Source organism: Pyrgilauda ruficollis, unplaced genomic scaffold (genome assembly GCF_017590135.1).
Source record: "Pyrgilauda ruficollis isolate IOZ18807 unplaced genomic scaffold, ASM1759013v1 scaffold50, whole genome shotgun sequence".
NCBI classification, from domain to species: Eukaryota; Metazoa; Chordata; class Aves; order Passeriformes; family Passeridae; genus Pyrgilauda; species Pyrgilauda ruficollis.
This window is the reverse complement of record NW_024526600.1, coordinates 2,867,726-2,890,061: the sequence shown is the minus strand read 5'-3', so window position 1 is coordinate 2,890,061 and position 22,336 is coordinate 2,867,726. Positions and strand designations below refer to the sequence as shown.

The window sequence follows — 22,336 nt, the reverse complement described above, 5'->3', positions numbered from 1 at the left end:
CCCTGAAAGTTTTGATAGGTGTTTATTCCCAATTTGGAATTCTTGGGTACCTGGTAGCTTATCATATTTGTCTGGTATTGTGGTATATGTGTATATATATATACATGCAGACTATTACTGTGGTTGTTTGTTTTTTGGGATTTTGGGGCTTTTTGTTAGTTTTTAAATTTGTTTTGTGTTTTTGTTTGTTTGGGGGTTGTTTGTTTTGTTTAGTTTCGATTTTTTTCCTTGATGCAAGTTATCAGCTTGAATCTTTAAACAGTCTGAAATTCAATGCTTTTGTAGAAGAGCATCTTGTTTAGAAGTACCTTGTCTAGGAGAATACCTTATTTGCTTGTAACTTTTCTTTTATGCTGGACACTCTTGCCTCACAGTTTTTTCTAGATTAGAGACATGTAGAATTTTATAAAGTAAAAATTTTCCCTGATGCATGAGGCATAAGAAGCACTCAGGCTCTCCATGCATTTATACTTCTATGGCACTACTTAACATGAAACTTAAGAGATGATAGTACAAGTGAAATAAAACAACTCTGTGAGCAGTGGAAATGTTAGTTACTCTGTAGGCAGTGCATGAATTAATGGCCTTTCCAGAAGGTTGGCTATGGCTTTGGGTTATGGATTGGAAGTACCAGTTGTGCTGGTTGAGGTGGTCTGATCTCTGTGGAGTGTCTGTAGGACTAGTTTTTGTAGTTCTGGGTCTGCATATGCATGTATGTGTAAATTTATGTACATGAATAGATCCATGTAAAGATTGATGTGATTTAGGAATCTGGCCATTCTGTAATAGTAGGTCCCCTCTTGAGAAAATACTTTTGAACATACTCACTTGGGAGAACCTTGCACACTGTGAAGTGCACTAAGGTTTTCTTTTGTGTACTTTAGGATGTTAATAGCTGCTCTTGTCAAATGCTGTGCTGTGAGGTGATGGTTAAGTAGCTGTTTTGCAAAACACCGTGACTGTACCTGGCAGTGATTTCCTAAGAAAACTTCTTTTGCCTTGCAGGTTCCCGTCTTCGACAGGAGGATTTCCCGCCTCGGATCGTGGAACACCCCTCTGACTTGATTGTTTCCAAAGGAGAGCCAGCCACTTTGAACTGCAAAGCAGAGGGAAGGCCGACCCCCACCATCGAGTGGTACAAGGGAGGGGAAAGGGTGGAAACGGACAAGGATGACCCACGCTCCCACCGGATGCTGCTGCCCAGCGGATCTTTATTTTTCCTGCGCATTGTGCACGGGCGCAAGAGCCGGCCGGACGAAGGGGTCTATGTGTGTGTGGCAAGGAATTACCTCGGTGAGGCTGTAAGTCATAATGCATCGCTGGAGGTGGCAAGTAAGTGCATTTTCCTCCTCCCCCCTTTGGTAACAGCCGCTTGCTTTGATGTTATTTGAAGATAAAAATAAGTGTGAGCTGCCTCTGAGGCAGTGACTTGAAAGCAATGAAGGAATTACACGGTTAATTATTATTTATACAGAGTTAGGAAAATAGAAGGGGAGTCAGAAGATGTATCATATCACTGGAGAAATTCAGATGATTTTGTGCGTTCTTGCTACTTTTATGATTCCAGGAAATTATGATTGCTTTATGTTTGTAAGATTTTGTATACTTCGTTTCAATTTATACATGTTTTTTGCTCTCCAGATAACCATGCAATTTACAGTGTGTATTAGGAGGCAGGATAGCCAGGATTTGATCTAACGGGGTAGTTGTTGTTGCGCAAATAAGCACTAGAAAGGAATGGCAGATTCAGAAACACAAAATTAATATTTTTTCTCTGAAAGAACTGGCTCACAAAGTTATCTCTTTGGTTTTAAGTAGTGGCCAACGGAAGGAGCAGTCAAGTATGTTCACATCACTTTGTAATGCTTATCTCTTCCTGTATATCCTTTAAACTCTACTTGTTGTAGAGGAAGAGAGTGTACATTAAAGTGGTTGGAGGGCCAAGCGTAGGTCAAAAAAAAATCAATTTTGGGGGTACCTAAAGTATGAGAGGAAGCCTTGCAATTCAAAGTTAGATATCTATTTTGAAGTGGCTTTTATAGGCTTCCTTTGTAATGTGTAGCAATTCACCTGGTATCCTGTTGAAGAGCAGCACAGAACTGGGTGAGTCACTCTGAAAACACAGATCTCTGTTGACTGAATGATTCATGTTGTTAACGAGCTCTGAAGAGGCTCCTATCTCTTAGATAGGGTAAGTGCCACCATTGGTGTATAGTTTTAGAAGATTTTCATAATTCTCACAGCAGGCCAAGGAAACAGACTATGAATTTCTGCATTTGCTTGAGCCCTCTGTCTAGTCTTTCACATTCAAGACAATCCCAAGGACTTTTGTATCTACACCAGAAAGATCTCAAGCTTCACATACAATGTAGATATACATGATTAAGATCATGCTGTTTCCTCATTAACGACTTCAGTGATAAAAGTAATCAGTGTCAGGGTAGCTGGAAGTATGCTTATCCAGTAAACGTGTAACCTGTTTGAATAATGCTCATTACTCCCAAATGCTGTATCTGGTAACTTGTAAGTGTAATTTTGAGTGGGCATTAATGGTTGAGATCTTGATTTTTATCTAATTGCTGTTTCATTTATAGCACTTCCTGTTGGTTCTTAGAAAGGGTTTTAATGTTCTGTGCTTATTTCACGATCTTTTGGTTTGTGATGTATCTTGAAGCAATGTGTGAAATGCATGCAGTGCTTCTGTGTCTTCCACAACTTCTCATCAGAATCCAGAAACATGAGGTGGACTTTAGTGGATTTAGGTGGATTTAGACTGATGCACTGTGCATGCATCAATTTCACTGGTACATAGTTATTAAATGTGTATGTCACCCCTGGCTCAACTAACTTTCATGTGATTATAGTAGAGAGACTTACCAACCAGGGTACCAGGGTCTGAATGCAAAATACTGATATTGCCGCAAATTTTTTTAAGAGCTTCAGCCAACCCTTGAGACAAAAAGAAAACTTCTTTAAAGTGTGTAAATGTACACCATTTAACAATAATGTAGCATTAAATTGTTAATCCTCCTCAAAGTGGAATTTATGGAAAAGTAATCACCAACAATGCTGTAAAGAAAAGAAAAAAAACCCACAATCTCTATTTGGAAATAAGATTTTTAGGTATAATGATATACAGTTTCAGTTGCATTCCAGGACATCGTAGACAAAGAATTTTAACAGTAAAGGTTATTATTTTAGTAGAAAGGTAGTGATGTGACAGTGTAATAGTACCAAAACACTTTAAATAGCAAAGAAGAGGTGAGGAACAGGGAAGGAGTTGAAGGCTGGTGGAATAAATTTGCATTAAATTAAAAAACACTGCATTATAGGTGTAGTGCTATCATCATTATAAACTGGAGCTATGCTCACAGCGGATTGCTGCAAATCAGCAAACTGCTCTGCTTAGTTCTCAGCACATCTGTGCTGAGCCCCAGAGCATTTACATTTGTATGCCTGTAGTCATACACAGTTGCTTGTTTAAAAATCCTTATGTTCTAGTTTAATTTTTGTATGTTTGTGGAGTCAAATTGCCTTTGTTTGGCTTCTGCTTTCCACAAAGTACAGATGATTAAGAGTACTCATTATATGCTTTGATGTTACAATTTTAACCAAAAACCTTTTATGAAACAGGGAACAGCATCATGTTTTGCAGTTTACCTGCAAAACTGGCAGAGGCAGCTCATGTCTGCGGCAGTTTGTTTTACAATGTGATAGGAAATTTATCCTAAAAAAACTTTTTAGAAAACTTTTAAAAAAAACTTTTTTATCCTAAAAAAAACTTTTCTTCCATCCTCTCATATAGTAACACATTATTAGACGAAGTTCCTTTGCTTTCCAAAGGATGTTGTACACTTCACTTTAGATTCAGGTTAATACTAAAGTAAGTTGTCATGTCTATTATGCCTTCATGCAATTATTTTTCAACTTTTTAAGCAGTTCCCTTGCTCATCTTTTGAGATTAATCCACAAAGAGAATTTGTTGCCTATGTAGTCAGGTGACATCTTCCTTAAGCACACCGTGCTTAGATTCCACAGTTGCAAAGAAGGGAGTGTAGGGGATTTCAAAGCTACAGATTTCAGAAGATTGCTCTGTGTTAAAAGCTGTTTTATCTTTTTTTAAGTACCTGTGTATTTAAGAACTTTCAAAGCAGCTTTAGATTTGATTACCACAGGGGACTAGAGTTTAAATCAGAATTGGAAGATGGTTTTCCCTCTGCTTTGTCACTTTCTAGTCATCAGCCTTTCCTTGGTGACTTGACTGACATTTGCATGTCATTTAATCCAGAGTATGCTGCATTTTCTTCCACTGATATATATCTAAGTATTGATAGTGTTAGTTCTAAATTAATACCATTGAACATGACCTAAACAACATTTATTATCAGCAAATTGAATTAAATAAGTCTCTTATTCAATCTATGGCCCTTGTGACCCTTCCAGAATGTTTGAAGGTGTTGTGTGTCTACTCACAGCATTAAGGATTTGCTGTATCTTCTCCATAATCCTATTTTATTTTATATAAAAATATTTATGCAGCTGTATTTGCTTGTTTCTTTGGTTATTTATTTGAAGTCATGCCCCATCCCCTAAAAATCCTTAAAAACAAGGTGATCCTCTGGTTGGTGAAAAGTGGTATCCTAAATCTACCAAACATGTTCTTTAGACAGCCACTTAATATTTCAAGAATTAAAATCTTTCAGGCACTTTGGAGATGAGTAAAACTACTCTCTGTTACACAGCTCTGTGCAAAGAAGCTTTGTAATTTAGTACTACTTGACATTTTCTTTGTAATTTAGATCCGTGATAAATGGGAAGGAGATAAATTTGCATGAAATGTGAATCACAAGTCAGTCAAACAAGCAATGTAACTCCTGTTTAACTGAGGATTTAATTTTTTTAGATTGACTGGCTTCATCTGTATTTGAAATCCTATTTCCACAACTTTTTGAAATGAAGACTGGCTGTATGTGTTCAGAGCTGATTTGCAGAAGCATGCAGTTTCTGCAGTGCAGCCCAGAAGGGCTGAGCGATGGGATAATCAGGCTGGAGGCATCCTCCAGACAGAGGCTGCTCCCAGTCTGTTTCCCTCCCTCTTCCTGACTTCCTGAACTCAGCCTTTTGATCACTGGAGACCTACTTAAATTAGCTCCATGTTTTGTTTTGGAGGAATGTAACTGGTTTTGGATTACTGCCTACCAGTGACACGTTCTCTGGTGGTGAAAGGTCCTAAAGAACGGGGAAAGGGCATGTCCTTGTCAAAATGAAGCTGGGTAATTCTCTCTATAAATGTCAGCTTTTACAGGTGGCAGAAAAAAGTGGAATCATACTTCATCCTCAGAGTAAAGGCTGAAGACTGTTTTGGCTATCACATAAACAGTTGGGAAACAAAGTCGTTTTTCAGAGTAGAGAAATAGAAGCAGTTTCAAAAAAGTGCATTAGCAGACTGGAAAGTGGCTGCAAGCTGCTGCCCATGTTTGAATCTCTCAGTATTGTCTGGTGAATGCATCCACCTGATTAAGACCAAATTCAGTTATTGGTGTGTGATAGTTTGATTCAAGTGTTTAATATATTTTTTAATGTTATTCCTTTTTGAGGAAAACTGTATCTTTGGATCTTGTGGATGTCTGTTAAGTAACAATTTTGTAGAAGCTTACTCATCTTGAGAGTGGCAACAATAGCTGCAAAGGTATATTCATTTTCCTTTCTCCACTCTAAAGATTTTTTTAGGCCGTTAAGAAAAATCAAATGCAAATGAACTTGGTTATATTTGCTAGTCAGGGACCCTGCAAATCTGTTTTTCAAATCATATTTCTCGGTGACAAACTTACTTCTCTTTTGGCCACAAGTTCTTTCCTTTTACACCTTGCCTGAGTGAGTTTTTAGAGAAGGGGGTATATTTATGACCAAGGTATTTGGCATAATTCTTTCATGTGTAGCTTATCTCCATAATGTAATTTCCAGTGCATACTTGATGATGGCTCTCGTTCTAAAAATGCTTTGTAACAGTTTTAAGATTATAGAGTCTGAAGATCAGCCATGACTTCCCTGTAGCTCATTTTATTATTATGAAGAGTATGAGCTCCTCAATTAGCTGCAAAATTCTCTCACTTTGCATCAATTTTAGGCAATATACAGCTTTCCTGAGTTATTGATTGTATTTTTACCTGCAAGTTATCCAATATTGTCAAAATTTAAACAACTAAATTTGTATAAATGGACCTTATGTGTAATCATCAGCATGTTAAGACAATGGGACAAATAACTCCTTTCTTCAGCTGCGTGACAACGACTAAAACATTTTGGATACATGTCAGAACTCCCATCATTTGAGGCACCTATGTGCATGGCAAGCATGTTCTTTTTTGTTGCTTACACTTTTATTTGGCAAAGTCTCACAAAAATCAGGGATTTGTTTCAAGTGTGTGGTTGGTTTTAAGGTATCACAAAAGGTCTGTCTTCTTTGAGTCTTTTGCCTGCTCTCACGAACTAAATGATAAAATGATAGAATTACTGGCTGTGCATGCTGTAGAGGGGTTTACAGAGTTAATGTATGCATTCAGGAATGAACTTATGTACAGATTTAAGGAAAACAAAGTCCTAGAGATTAAAAAAAAAACCAAACAACAATGACCAAAAAACAATCTAGGGAAAATTAAAGCAGTGAGGCTTGACTGGAAAAGCTATAACTTAAATATGCTTCTACCTGTAAGTTTGGTATGGCAGAACTTCATTCTGTTATGTCTAAGTCTATTATTAAAGGAAATTTCCATGTTTATTATCTAAAATGCAACTTGTATGTATTTGGAAATTTGTAAGGTTAGTTGTTAAAAGTCTTAAAAATCACGAGATTCGTATTTTAGGGTTTTGGTTGTTCTGTGGGGATGTTTGGAAGCCTCTTCTGTAGTACACGTGAAGTGTTAAGATTCACTAGATTTTGGAAGCAGACTAAGAGGACTTGGACTGCAGATGTGTGTCAACATATTTGATCATTATAGCTAATTCTGTATCAAAACAGTTCGCAGGTGAGTGTAACTGTCAATGGATAGCAATGATACTTAAAAAATGAAAATTTTTCATGGATGCTGTTACATGAGACTTTCAACCACTGTGAAAGCAGAGCACATAAATAAAAGATTCCTATTCCTATCTACTCCTGCCAAGATCAGGGCAAAATAATGCACGCTTTACCTGAAAACTGTTCTTACATGTCTGTATTTTCCCAGAAACTATGCAGAACAGAGGAAGTTAGGAGTACAGTTCTTGATGGATTGTGATACTGTGAATAAACAGATTATTCTTAAGCTGATGAGTAATTTAGGATGTTACAGTGGCCATGCTGGGATGGATGATTAAGCAAAATTAGGTGTTTTATAGTCTAGCCAAAAATTGCTGTGCAGCTCAGTGAGTTCATAAATCAAACAATGTGGTGCCAGTCTTTTTGAGGAATGGCAGCTTTGATGGGTAAAAGACTTTCTGAAACCTTGAATCAAAACTGGGGAATCTGGCTCTTCAAATGAGGTGAAAGCTTTTCTTTGCACATTTTGTCATCAAGTTGCTAGTTTCAAAGAAAAAAAAAATTAGAATTGAAATTGTTCAGGGTCCTACTATATCAAGCATGAGCCTGAGACAAGTATTTACGTGTTTTTCCTGAATCCAGCTAACATAGTGAATTGATACCAAAGCTCTCCTTAGTTTTGCTATTCAGAAAGCTGTGGGAGGCAATTTGGACTCTTAACATCAAGTGTAAATGCAAATAAAGGGAGATGTCCTAATTGCATGAAGAAGGAAAAGGACATTTGAATACCTCAGTTTGTTTTCAGTGTCTGATGCTTGTTTTTCCTCCCTTCCATGGCATTAAGTGATGTGCTGTTCAATAGTTCTCCAGCCTGTGTGTGCCTCTGGGCTGGGAAGGATTGAGCAGAGTTCAGAGGGAACTCCTTAGTGCAAGTTATCAAATTAACTGGGACCATTGGCTGTCTCCTCTTTTTTCCTGGTTGTGAGCTTCCTCTGGTCCAAGGGAGTCTTTATATGGTGTTTTCATCTAAGTACATTTTCTCCCAGTTTCTGCTTTAGACTCTTGATCTTTCTTCCCCCACCTCCTCCTCCTCCTCCCTCCCCCAAGACATCTTGGTAGAAGTAGATGAAGTGAAAATCATTTCTATTTTTATAAGTGTTTCCATTTCCTAGCTGACGATACAGGACATACGCCTGTAGGCAGAAGTATAAAGTCAGAGAAGTCAAAGGCTGACTAGTACATTGGTTGTTCAGATGCTTTTTTTCCCCAGTATGACACTTTAAAAAAACTTTTTCTGAAGTTCTTGAAGACTTGCTTCTGATTTAATATTTGGAAATAAATTTGCATTGTGCCAATGTATTTTGTGTATGAATTGAGAAGATTTGGCAAATACTCCATATTAATGAAATATTAATTTGAGTTATTGTTCCCCAGAAAATAAAAATATCAGCTGTGTTTAAAATTTTGAAAAAATTAATTTTTATTTTTCCTTTTTACTGTCATAAGGTTAAAACCTATCTTTGAGATCATACTGCTGACAAAGATAGATTTGCATCTTTGTGTCTGTGAGCTGTTTTGATGAGAGCTGTCTGACTTGACCTGCATCCTGTATGTAAATTGATTTCAGCTGATCGCTTTGAATTTGAAAGAAATTTAATTTGAAAACTGCCCCGTTCCACTCCCTGAGGTGGTAGATGCTTCTCTACGTCATCTGTTAAGCAGTGCATAGTCAGCATATGTCTGTTCCTCTCCTATTTAAACTGTGTTCTCCAGAGAAACAGAAATTCCCTTTAGACCAGGCACACATCTGCTGACTCTCTCCTACTAGCAAAGCAACTGAAAAGATATCTTTCCTGTGATTAAAAGAAATATGTCTGGAGGCGCTTAGTTTTTGTTCAATTAATCAAAGATTAAACACATGTGGACTCTCTAAACTGGGCTTCTTTGTGCTTCTATGCTATCAAAATTGATTGGGACGAGGAGCTGGGTGTTAGAGCTGGCTAGACTGAAATTTAATTTTTTACCTATATACATGCAATATAATTCAGTTCCAAAAGGTCACAATAAAGTGGAGGGGAAAAAACACACGAAAATCTTGTTTGTTGATTTTGAATTAATTTATAAGTTTAAAATCTTTGAGCTTAAAGAAATAAAAGGGGGAAGTGTCAAATATTTTTTGTAAGGCTTGTTTTCAAAAGAAAAAATAAAAAAGAGTCTTAGGGTTATGGGATTGGGCTACTTTATACATAGTTGCCATTTTGGTAACCATTTCCAGATGCAAAGGCATTTTTGGTTGCTTTTGTTCCTCAATTCCCGTTAGTAAATGCTTTCGTAGCAGACACTGTTAGTGTTAAAAGTCTGGTTTTCAGCTCAGTGACTTACCCTTACTCAACAATAATACTTCTGATAGATTGTTTTGTAAAAAACCTGCAGGCTTTTCTCTGGTGTTAAAAGAAATGAATGATTTTTTTCACCTGAAAGTATACAGAATACATAGACAAAAAAATCCTGCAAGAGTAAGATGGCAATAATCAAGCAGATTCCTTGAATACCATGCTGTTCTTAAATTTTTCATCAGACACTAGCAAGTCTCTCTTGTAGACATCTTTATCTGAAGAGAATTTGTATGGCTCCAGTTTTATTAGTGGAATTAGTTCTGTGGTGTAGTGTGTGGTGTGGTTTTAAAAACAGAAAAGACTCCACTGATAAAGTAACTTTACTGAGATATTTTTTTTTTAAGTGGTGTCTTCTACACTGGTCTTTGTTATATCTATGATTTTGGTTTCTTAATAGTTTAAGTTTTTGTCAAAATATATGAAAACATAGCCATGTTTCACTTTCTGAATAAACATAAAATCCAGTGTAAAGGTATGTCCTTTCGTAAGTAGACACCAAGCAGCATTTTTGGCAAGACACTTTGTATGATAGCAAAGTTTATACTTAAAATAAAATATATTAGACTTATAGTAATAATTACTGAAGAAGTGGCTACTGAAATATTCAAAACTGCCATCATGGAATTAGCTAGTAAAATATAATAAAAATCTCAATATGTGGCTCTTCACTCTGAATGGGATGAAGCAATCCTTTGATAATAATAAAAGGTGTAATGGTAAGTATTGCAAATTATTTCATTTTAACATGGTAACTGAAGTAATTAGGTTTTTATACCCAAAAAGAGTCACAATATTTTCCCAAAGTAGAAAACAAAATCATAAAGGTTTGGTCACTTTAGTAAATTTTGTCTCTATATAGAAGAAAGAGAATCAAGGGATACTTCTATTCCAGCACCTTAGCATTGTTTTCCTTTTGCAAGAATACCGTGAAACGTCCTCTCTCTATTTATAAGTAGGTGTTTCAAAAGAAGTTCTTAAAGGAATTTTATAATACTTAAATATGCCCGTATTTGGGAATGAAGGTGGTCTTACTGTTGCTGTTTTCTAGACACAAAACCTGAGGGAGGAAGCAGTTAAATCTTGATCTCAGACGGTCACAAAAAATCTGCCAGCTCTGGCGAGATTGGAAACTCTTGCAGTTCTATTTGTTCCTCACAAGACTGCTCTTCATTGCTCTGTTTTAAGGACTAATTGAAATGTTTCATAGCAATTTTTAGCACTAACTGCAAATAACTTTGGAAACCCTTTGAAATGTTCCAAAAATTACCCCTTTTGGGTGGTGCTGAGATAAAAAATGAGTTCTCTAACTTGTAATTTTCCATTTTCCTGGATTTCTTCCTCTAGAGCCTGTATTGCTGATTCCCTATGGCTATGAGCCTCCTTATTTTTTGTTTTCTCCCTGCCAGCTGCTCATGGCTCAGATGAATACATCAAGATGATTGAGTCTTTAACCCTCTGCTGCCCAGACAGTGGAAGCCAAAAAATGAAATATGTAGGTGCTGTGGAAGATGCTGGAAACAGGGACACTTGTTTTTCTTCTTCCATTTTACTGTGCTCCTGCTGGGCTTAGGACTGCTCCTGCAGAAGCAGATGAGAGTCATTGATTTTAATTTCACTGATGCTCAGGGATGGTGTCAAAATTTAAATTTAGACCCTTTGCTTTGTTACATGGACTCAGTGAGGCGCTCAGTGCCATGGTTTGCCTGATAAGGTAACGTTAGATCACAGGTCGGACTTAATGATCTCAGAGGTCTTTTCCAACCTAGTTTATTCTGTGGTTCTGTGATAGAGGATGTGAAGATTTGCGTGTAGGCCAGGAACTTCTGGAGTATCTGCTCTGGTAGTGTGACTTCCCATTGGAGAGATTGTAGTCACCATGCAGGACTGGGTGCTGACTTCCCCCCCCCAATTTGTTGTAGGGTTTCTTGGGGCAGCAGTTTACTCACAGTCCTCCCTGATTATGTAGTAGGTCTGGCAAAACTATCTCTGAAAAGCTCATCACAAAAGGTGTGTGAGCTCCAGAGCCTGGTGTGGTTGTGGTCCCTCCTGTGCCTTAGCCCAGTTTGGAGCAGATGCTCTGAAGGACGCAGCTAGCTCCAGCTCTGCCCCACACAAGCGCCCTCTGGACAGGCAGCTTGGGAAGGTGGGGAAATGCTGGAGCTGTTACACTTCCATTCTAGCCCCTCAGCCATCACCCACGTTCTTTTGTTCCTCCCACACCCTACTTCTCCTCAGCCCCTTTCTCTCTTTCCCGCTCTCCTGTGGGCTAAGCAAATTGTTTAGCACAGTACATGATGTGCAGTCTTTGCTCTAGGCCATCGTGGGATCCAAGAAAAACCATCTTGCAGAGCTGGATTCAGCCTTCAGGCTGTCAATTAGTTATCCCTGTTGTAGAGGGAGAATTGCAACTCATGCATATTTCTGCTCTATGTCATGGAATAGATGCAGAGCTTCAAAGTTAGGAGGGTAGAAAATGGGAGCAGTAATTAGCAGTTACAGTCCCTGGTTTTGCTCCTTCAGTGTGCTGTCATCATTTAAATATTTTGTTACTGGAAAGAAGAAAGTAAGCTTAATTTTCTCCTGACTTCAATTATGACAAAAAAGAAACCTGATTTAAACCAGTCTTCTTAGGGGATTAGATGAGCGTGAGTAGAGCTTGTCCGCAGAAGAGCAGTGTAAACTTATGGTAAAAAATTGACATACTTTTCTTCAAATTATCTGACTTCTTTGTGGAAAGAGTCAAGCAGTGACCCTTTCCCCTAAACACACATACACGGACCCACTGGGTTGGTAGATAGAGGTGTAAAGATAGTTCAAAATGCATTTACCCAATAATCATCAGTCACAATTTGCAGGATTTGCACATAAGACAAGTAAGATAAACAAGATAAAAAACCTAGATAAAACTAGTAGTGGTAAAGCTAAGTCCACTCTGCATAATTGAATTGAATGGCCTGGCAAGTGTATGCTTGCATTGAAATGCCACATCATATGTCTGAACATGAAAGGTATATGTTCAGAAGTTTTGCATTATGGGACCATAGCCTGTTAAGGGGGAATGATGCTTACAGGATCTGGAATCATATTAGATAGTCTAAGAAGATTTTTAATTGAGCTGTGAAATACAAGTACAGAGATAAGGTACAGGTGACTCATCAGTGAGACGATTACTGGAATGCTGAATCCACTCGTGCACAAAAAAGGACATTGGAAAGTTAGAACAGGCTCAGAGAAGTTGCACAGATTATTCCATATTTCAAAAGCCTGGGATACATGACACTTCTGCTCAACCTAGTGTGGTTTTATTAATGCAAATGTTTAGAGTTAACCTGAGGCTACAAGTCAACTCATATGGTACAGAAATGCCAACAAGGACTGTAATTCCATGACTGTAGATGCAGGGATTCTGTCTCCATTAAACTATATATATGTGTACTACCCTGACCACAGCTACAGCTTAAAAAAGGTATTAGCAATTCTGTGCCTGTGAAGTAAATCAGTAGGTAAAACCCTGGTTTTTTTGCTGTACTTAAGCTTTCATACTACTCTGGGATGTTAAATCAGCACCAGAGTTTATTTCAGTACTGTTATTTGTTTTTCAATTAAGATTACAGTAGGGGAAATCACAGGATGAGAAAGTAAGTGTGCAGTTTGCTGTTCAGACTATTCAGGCTTCCTAAGAAACATTAGTGTCTTGAAGAAATACTGTTATTCTTTAGTGAATTCAAGCAAATCAGAACAGGCAGAAGAGAACTTGAAGAAGCATTGTTGGAAAAGTGGTAGCTTTTAATAAGCTTTTCTTTCATTGGACATGTTATTTCCTTTGGTCATATCATACTGAAATGAGGAAATTTTTAAGTTTTGGGGTTTGTGTTTGTTTAGTTTTTTAAATGTTTCCTTGAGGTATTCATATATTGAAATGAACTGGTACACAAGACTGCATGAAGCTCTGTGTGGTATCTTTAGAGTTAAAGAGGGGAGCAGAAAGTTTGAATTGGTCTGTGGTCTACATCCAAAGGCATTAACTATTCACCAGACTTTAGTTACTGTCTCTGTCTGTAATTCATCTTGATGGCATCTTGTAAAACCCATAGACCACCAAAAGAGCAGGAAACTCTTGAAAGGAGCTGGTTATGCACTAGTCTTGCTCAGCAGATTTTGTTTAAAATTGTCTTGATATGTGCACAGCACGCGGCAGGTTAAGTTTTTTCTATTCCTCAGCCTGTGGGCACTCAGTTTCATCATATCAAGCTGGGATCTTGTAAGAAAATGAAGTCTTGCCCAGTGGCAGAAGGTGCCAGTCCCTCAGGGCTTCGTACCTCCTCACTTTTCTCCCCTCTTCCCCTTTTTCTGGGGGTCCTTTAAAACTGTGGCTGTTTTCTGACAATGCTGTTAGTTATACCTGCGGTTTTAGTCTTTAATTCACCACCTTATGTCTTCTCTTCTGGATCTCAGGGTTTTGGTCTTCTTGGGAGTGTAGGGTTGGGGCAGCTGCAGGGGCTTAACTTGGGAACAAAGGCTCCTGAAGCTGCCCAGAGGGTTTAGGGAGGGAAGGAAAAGCCACTAACAGGGCAGGAAATAGGAACGTTACCTAGAAGAAACCAAGGAAACTCTTTTTAATGGATCTAAGCTAGGTAAAATTTTGTGTGTGTGTTATTTCCAAGGTTTTATATTTTTTAAAACTGTGTTGACAGCCTCTCTGGAATTTGGTGACTAAAAGTGAGCAGGTTATTGTTCCTGATGATGTGTGGTGCTGGCTCTAAGTCCAGCACTGGGTTGTGGCTGAGACCTAACTAACGTACCCGCCTGTGGCTGGAGGGTACGTTAAGGGTAACGATCTCTTGTTTCTTGACTTTTAATTATTTGGGCTTCTGTCTTTCTATGTAAATGATTTGGAGAGATAATAATTACTTCCCTTAGAGGGTATTAGTTTGGCTAAGATGATTTGTTGAGATATATGGCTTAGTGTGCCTAATGCCTGATGATTATTTGCATCTAATTTTTCCCACTATAGATGTATTGGAGATTCTTTTGGTTGATGAGTTGAAACTGAATCTAAAATATATGTGGGTAGTGGGAATGAAAAATCACAGGTAGGCTCTCCTATAAGCCTAGCAGAGATCACACTTTGGAACACATGGCATTGCTTTTTTTAATGACAAGAGAAACAACTGCATGGAACATTAAGATATGTCAGTGTTCATATAGATCTAATTGCTTGAAGTAATAAAATTTTAACTTTTTATATTACATACTTTTGGTCTTCAAAATTAAATGTATACTAGCGTTATGATTTAAATGTTTTAATTAAACATATGTGTGTGCATTATATAAGTTTTGTGCATATCTTAGTTTAAATAAAAATTCTGCAGAAATTTAGTCAGGCATCTTGTTCAAAACTCTGTTAATTTAATACACAGAGAAATTCTACCTTAAAAAAAATACAAATACATTTTCAATTACTGCATGCAATAAAGGTCTTTTAAAGGCTTGTGCTTTTTTTTTTTTTTTAATCTTAGATTTACTGCATCATCTATAAAAGAAGTAATATGGCCACTATAAAACGTTATGGCAGGCTTTGCAGCTTTATTTTTAAGGCACTGATTGGGAAATGGAAATGGTACAGCTTTTACCTTCTTGAGGAACTTCAAGATGTATGTGGAAATAAGAGAGCCTCTACAAGACTTGGGAAGGAATAGTGCTACACTAGGGCTCATTAGAGGGAAAGAAGCACTCTTTATGAAAGAGGATTTTATTCAAAATATGTTGGAGAGTACTGTCTGAAAGCCCTCTCCCTTTTTATAGATTGAAATAAAGTTAATGCTGGCAGATGCTGTGCTTTGTTGCAGTGGGGAGAAGCAGCTTTATGGTGATGGGAAGGTAATTGTTTCTTTGTGACAGCCATGGAATATAAGGTAGGATGGTTTTTTTTTGGTAATGTAGTAAAATTTTTTCAAAATATTGTTTAGCATGCAATTTCAGTGCTGGTTGTTAGGATGGTCAAGTTACACAAATGCTTTTGGAGCATACTTTGCCATATTGTTTAGAAAAATAATAGTCATGATAATTTGGAGCTAATTCATAATAAAAGGTTCCTGGGTAGAGAATTACTGTTTCTCTTGCAGCTTTGTTCAGGGGAAAGGATTAGTGGTGGTGTGAAATAAGACTTGTTAGCCAATAAAAGTCTCTGTGGGACATACTGTCTATGTCCTGGGGAAAGTTGGCTTTATGGTGTGACTGTGGGCACCTAAACCTGTTCATTAGTGCTGCAGAGGCCAAATCCCTGCAGTTCTGCATCGAGTACTTGTAATGCACAGGAAGATTTTGGGGGGAGTGTAATGTGAATTCTCCTTTAGCTGCCATTTCAGCATAGATGTTATGATAAGTTTAAAGAGGCAGGGAATCTTGCTGTTCAAAATACCTGGATTCTAGTTCAAGATGGGTAGCAAAAGGCTGTACGTGAGGACAAAACTGATTTGTGTTTAGTCATTAGGTGATGCAAGCATGTTTTTCTCTGTTAGTAAGTGGAGAGAAAGTTAATTTTAAATCCAATAACTTCTCATTTATTTAATTGTTTTCTGGTAAGCAGGATACAGAAATAGCCTGGGGTTTTTTCCTCTTTAGTTAAAAATGGGAAACTCTAATGTGAACAGATTTTAATTTATTTTAATGATGGGGAGAATATTTGGCTTTTATTCATGGAATCCTGTACTTAGCTTTTTACCTCAGCCTTGGGCACACTTCCAGTAAAGGAGCTGTTAATTTCTATTATTACCACTATTTTTCATTTGTCTTTTGAAGACCTAGTTATCTTGCGAAACTTGCCTGTCCTTAAGGTTCACTTTTATTTGCTATTTTTCTTTCTTTACATATTTTTGTTCCCCCTGCTGGGGTTTATCTCTCCATGAAGTGATCTACATTAATTTAGGCCATGTAAATAGACTGGTATAAAGTCTACAAAGTGTATCTTGGTTTGATATGGAATATTTGCAAAAGAAAAAATAAATTACTTGAGGAGGAAGGCTGTGTCTACAGCAAAGTTCAGTCAAACTTCTGCACGTTCATAGCCCGTGCCATTAGGGTAGCACTAATTACAGAGGCAGTGTTGTACCAGATCTCTGGGCTGTTTGTTACTCCAGGTGGGCTGTAACCATCTCTCTTTGGTGGCGTGTTGACAGTTTCCTGAAGCAGCAGATAACACCTGCTGGAAGGACAATGCTCAGTCACTCACCCTGCTTACTTGACTTTGGCAAGCTCAGTGTAATTTTTGATCACATCAGTCAGCATTTAACAAGCCAAGTAATGGAGATGTTTTCCATTTTAGATAGTTAGTACAAACATCTTAGATCTTTGCAGCCTGTGTTTTCAGAGTGGTCAGCACTGGTCTGCTCTTTGATTTGTGCACCATTAGTACAAATTTCAGTTTAGTTTGTTTTACATTTGAAACAAGCAGGTGCTCTCACACAGGTGTTTACTGAGGTTGGTTGTGCACTGTCTACAGACATCTGCAGAAGATGATTGATTTGAATTGGTGTGATGTGGCCTTGCATGATTATAGCCTTTGAACATCATTGAATAATCTATTTTGTAGAGTGCATGACGGTCTTTTGTAGCAAGGTTCGTTTATTAAGAGTAGTCATTAAAAATAAACCTAGAAGCACTTCTAATAATGTGTTCAAAGATGTATCTTTAGTGGCCTCAGAATCACCATGCTTGGAAGGTTTCTCTGGAGAATGCATCATCCAGGCCCCCCTCCTCAAAATCTGTCAGCTTTTAATCATATGGAAAGAGTTCAAAATAATGTCAGTCCCAAACTATGCTTGAGTTTATAAGGGAAAGTAATAGATTTCAGCTTGTCATAAACCTGATGCAGTAAAGTGACTCTCTTAGCTGTTCCTCATAACCTCACCACTTTCCTTCTTATGGGGGAAATCAAGAGATGCACCAGTAAAGTCAATATTCATCCAGCAGCTCTTTTTAGAGTTGTACTCTTTTGGACTTAGTGGATTTTTGGTTTTGTGCACACAGTTATGTGTGAGCAAATTAAAGTTCTGGTAAATGCAGTGTGAGATTTCCTTACATTTTCTGCTAATTACATGAGATTCTTTAAAAATATAATAATTTTTGGTTAAAAAAAGTATGATTATTTCAAAGAAATGAAGTAGACAAAAGTATAAACGACTTACAAATATGTTTTTGTTCAGCCCATGTTACACTGAGCAACAGGAGAAAATACATAATTTCCTGTATGAATTTTTGCAAAAATACAGTATATAATATAAAACATACTAGATCTATAAAATATAGTAGATACTTTCCCAGAGTTTCAGAAGTCACATATTGCAAGGAAAAAAGTCACTGCCTCTATTCTGGTTATGATGTCTTTGGTGGGCTTAATTCTGTTTACTTCATTGTGTTCATATTATGATATGAGACAGCTAATTCTCATCTGTAAGAAAATTCTTCAGTATGAAAATATAAATGGAATAATTTTATTCTGATTAATTTTTTGTTTTGTTTTTATTTTTCCTCCTAGAAGAGTATTAATTAATATGTCAAACACTCACCACCACCCCCTCTCCCTGCCTTCAGTTTATAGGTATAAATACTGAGCAAGTTAAGAAGGCATTAAGAAAATTTGCTTGGTTTTCACCCTTTTCTGTACTGACCATAGAATGAAATCCAGCATTCCCAGGATCAAATAGAGCTTCCAGCCTAGTCTAGGAGTGAACATGTTGAAAGAGAGGGTAGGGAGAGTGGTACAAGCTGCAGGGAGTGGCAGGGTTGTACTTTTTAGGTGCTGTTGTAGACACTTTCCCAGGCGGAGGTAGCAAGTTCCAGCCTTTGAATATTGAACTTGGGCTTTGTCCTGTGATTTCTTCCCACCAGTTTGCAGCCAGTTGTGCTTCCCACCTGAGCTGGCAGTCTGAAGCGAGTCCCAGACACGGTCCAGAGCTGTTTCACTGCTCGGGTCTCCAGGATTTTTCAGTTCAGATGCAGACTAAACCACCCTTCTGTTGCCAATCCTGTGGGGCTGTGCCACAATTCGCTCCGTGTGTGGCAAGATCAGCAATTCTTTGTGCATTCTGTGTACATGGACATCGTCATGAATGAAAAGAACATAGAGGAGATGTTAATGGGAATGATTTTGTCTGCCTCTAAAATAAATAACCTGACTAGTTTAGAAAGGTTTATTTTATTATCAGTTTTATGTGAGAGAGCTCAGCCTGGATGTCGGCATACTTTGTTAAGCCTGCAAAGAGAACTTCCAGTAAAGGGACTGGCTGTAGCTGCTCTGGCTTTCTCTGTCTCAATCACAACACATAAACTCAAACCTGGTGTAATATATCTAATAGCTGCAAGATATAATAGGTAATTAAATATTTGAGAGTTTATGTAGCCTCAAAAAAGAACAGCAGCAGAAGCAGACTGTTCTTTTCAGAGGTTTACTCTTTATTTGTAAGTCTTCTCAAAGAATTAAAAAAAACAAAAAGGGGTTTCTTACATGTAGAAATGCACAGCCAGCACAGGCTATTTTGAGTGCACGAGCAATTCCAGTACTGTGGATTTCACTTCTCTGGATTGCAGCTGCTGAAGTATTAGGCTGCATTATCCCCATCCTGCAATTGCTCTTGTTACTGTGGCTCAGAAGGGGGGAACTGGAGGATAACCTCATCCCTTTCCTCTGTATGTGCAGCCCCACAGAGGTGGGGAACTGGCTGATGTGACATGAACTGCTTTTCTGTCTAATTAGGTCAGATGTGCTCTTATGGCTACTGCTTAGCCAAGTTAAGAGGTTTTGGTCCCAGCTCTTTGCCTCTATCCTTCCCTACCATTATTACATCCCTGCTTGGAGGCAGCCTGACTGCACCATCAAGGCAACCTGTTTTGAGAAAATCTGAGTTGAATTATGCTATGTAAACTGTGCAGAATTGTTTTGACACAACATAGTTAGGAAAAGTCTATGTGCTAGCTGATAGTTAGCCTGTATTTAGGCTAAGGTTTTTATCAGGTATTTTTCAGGGAGGAGAGTTCCTGGTAAAGGTGTGTGAATAAGCAGATGAAAGTGGGAATCTCATCTTGCTATCAAGAGCTGCATAGAATCGTAGGATATTCTGAGCTGAAAGGGACCCACAAAGATCAATGAAGTCCAACTCCTGGCCCTGCACAGGACACCCCAAGAATCACACCGTGTACTCCATTGAATTTATACTTGTGTTGTAGTCAGTTTTAGAAAGAAAAAATACCCCATATGTCTGAGACAACCAGAACACATTTATGTTCTGTCACTTCCCTTAGATTAATCTCTTTCCAATTTATAAATTGGCTTCCTGTATATTTTTCTTGGTTTTCAAATCCAGGCTAGTAAACATTTTGCTGTTATGCTTTCTCCAAGTCAGAAGAAACATTTAATATCCAGCATTTCTCCATGACTGGAACTAGGTCATTGCCCCCTCAGTCTTCTTTCAGAGGAGATTGAATGAAATTCTGAATTCTGGCAGGGTGACTTTTGTGGGGACTTTATTGGTTTTTGAGGGTTTATTTTTGCAGTGCTTCTTCACATTTTGCACTTCTTCAGCATTCTTTCATAAATAAGGATACTAGATCTGCATGCAGTTTTCTTCCTTAATCACCAGTGTAATATAGGGATTGGATTCCAGGCATTTCTCACAGAAAAATACTGATAAAAGCAGGGAGGATTGTGGCATATTGCTGCCAGACTATAAGTATGTATTTGGTAAAGGTACAATAAAAAATTCCTTCAGATTCTGTCATCTTTTTGGTGACTTCTTTCTGTACAGTATTTATGCCTATGAGTGCATTTTCTTGTTTGACATTAGCCTAATGATCAGCTGCACTTTTAGAATTCCACCTGCTGATGTTCCTTATTTTCACCTGTTATATTAACCTTAAGTAATAACGTTTCATAGGGACCAATATTTCTTGGCTGGATTACACAACTGTGTTTGGTTACTTGAAACAAAAATCTAATCAAACTGAAATAATCAAATTTTCACTGCATGAAAGATTTATTCTTTAAAGTTCCTAAACTAAAAAGAATTTGTCAATTCATAAAACTATGTGGAAAGAGTTTGTTTAGACCAACTGTAGCAAAATGTACTTGGTGTAGTAGCTATCTGAATAAATCTCTGTTTACAATATTTACAGTTTAGTACAACGTTACATCCCACTGCAGGGGTTTAGGTCAAATTAATAGGACTATTCTATAGGGAATAAAGACTTATGCATGAAATCTGTGAAATAATATAAATTTTTTAATAGTCAACTTAGTTTTTCTAGAGATAGAATATAAATGAATGATGAGTCTGAAGTTTGGATATGAATACTCTTTTGGTAGATTTACAAGTTTTATTTTAAAATTGAAAGATTGTATACCTCCCTTATGAGACAGGGGAAAAAATTTAACAAGGTAAATTCATTTATATTTAAAGACGCACATCTTCAGAGCATTTGAGTCTTCATTAAAGGCAACATAGTTGCTCTGTTGATCAGCACGGGAAAAGCCTTGCCTTGCTTCAGCTGAGAGTAAAATAAATTTTTACCAGCTTTAGTGAAGTGGGAGCTAATTAAATTAGTAGATATCTTTAGACAATTTGCCGATAAATTGTGCATCTCTTGCATCATGTTTAAAAATTAAAAGTTTCCTTAGATTATTTTTATGAAAGGTATGTGTTTTTTAGCCTGCAAATTGCTAATAAGATATCATATGTCACTGTTGAAAATCATTTTTTCCTGTAGGCTTTTGAATTTTTTTCTTTTTTTTTGCATGTGTGTTTGCTCAGCAACTTAGTGCCAAGTAAAGTGCCAACATAGAAGGAGTTAAAATATTTATTATAAATTAACATAACATGTGCTGAAATTTTAGTTTGAAAAATTGAGAGCTTTGAAATGCTGAAAAGACTAGTGGTGAACTTTTGATGTGTTTTGGTCTTCTAGCAAAAAACATGGAGATGGATATGGTGTTAAGTTTCTTTTCAACTATCACGAATTTCACGCCTGATGGAACAGAGTGAGTTGAAGGAGTGAGTGACCAGAGGAAATCTATGAGCCTTTGCTTTCAGTGTGAATCTTTCATGTCTTTTGAGTCTTAAATTTTTTTTAAAACTGAAAGGAGCGTAAGTGAATACTTGATTCTGGGTCAAAACCACAGTGCATTGTCTCAGAGCCCTGCAATAACTAGCAGCCTAGACCATGATCCAAGAGCTTTATACAAAATAATTATTTCAACATTTTTTACAAAAATCTATTCAAACAAACATCTGAACAGCTGCTAGGGTGAAATACTCACAGGGATTGAGCAAGACTAGAGAGCTCTGCAAATCCCTGAAGCTTCAGGGGCACTCAGAACTCAAGGTCCTTCATCCCACTGCTCGTTGATGTCTTCCTGCCTCCTAGTCAGACACCCTTGCTATTCCCTGCCAGTGATGCGGCTTTTAGCCACTGACATCTGGCTGATGGACAGCAGCCAGCTGTATTCCATGCCAGCAATTCTGAAGTGTGTTTTTTCTTGGATTTTTTTTAAATTTTATTTGTTTGTTTGGTGGGTTTTTGGTGTGGTTTTTGTTTGTTTGGGTTTTTTTGGTGTGGCTTCAACACACAGAATAGCTGAAAGAATAAAAAGAAGAGCCATAATACTCTACTAAAGTTTGCTGTTCCTATGGGATCTGAGGATTTGGTTTGAGTCTGGTTTCTTTATGGCAGAGCTGTGATTGTGAAGGTGGCCGCATTACACAGTAGATGATTAGTTTTGTTCTTTTTCTTATTTCTTTATAAACTCAGATTATGTCATAAAGGTATTATTCAGAGCCACATTTCAAACAAAAACACCCAGTTAACTTGCAAGAATGAAGTGTCCAAACCAACAGACAGTTGTTTAGGTAATTGTAGTTATTAGCTTTTT

At 37.5% G+C, this 22,336-nt stretch overlaps 1 protein-coding gene across 1 annotated transcript in view; it reads left to right on the top strand.

Moving 5' to 3' along the window:
- ROBO1 (roundabout guidance receptor 1) overlaps positions 1-22,336 on the top strand; it is a 295,612-nt gene that overhangs the window by 41,970 nt on the left and 231,306 nt on the right. Inside the window, exon 2 of the mRNA XM_041480287.1 lies at positions 1,006-1,332. Within this exon, the coding sequence (XP_041336221.1) occupies positions 1,006-1,332 (327 nt within the window). The remainder of the gene's footprint in view (positions 1-1,005; positions 1,333-22,336) is intronic.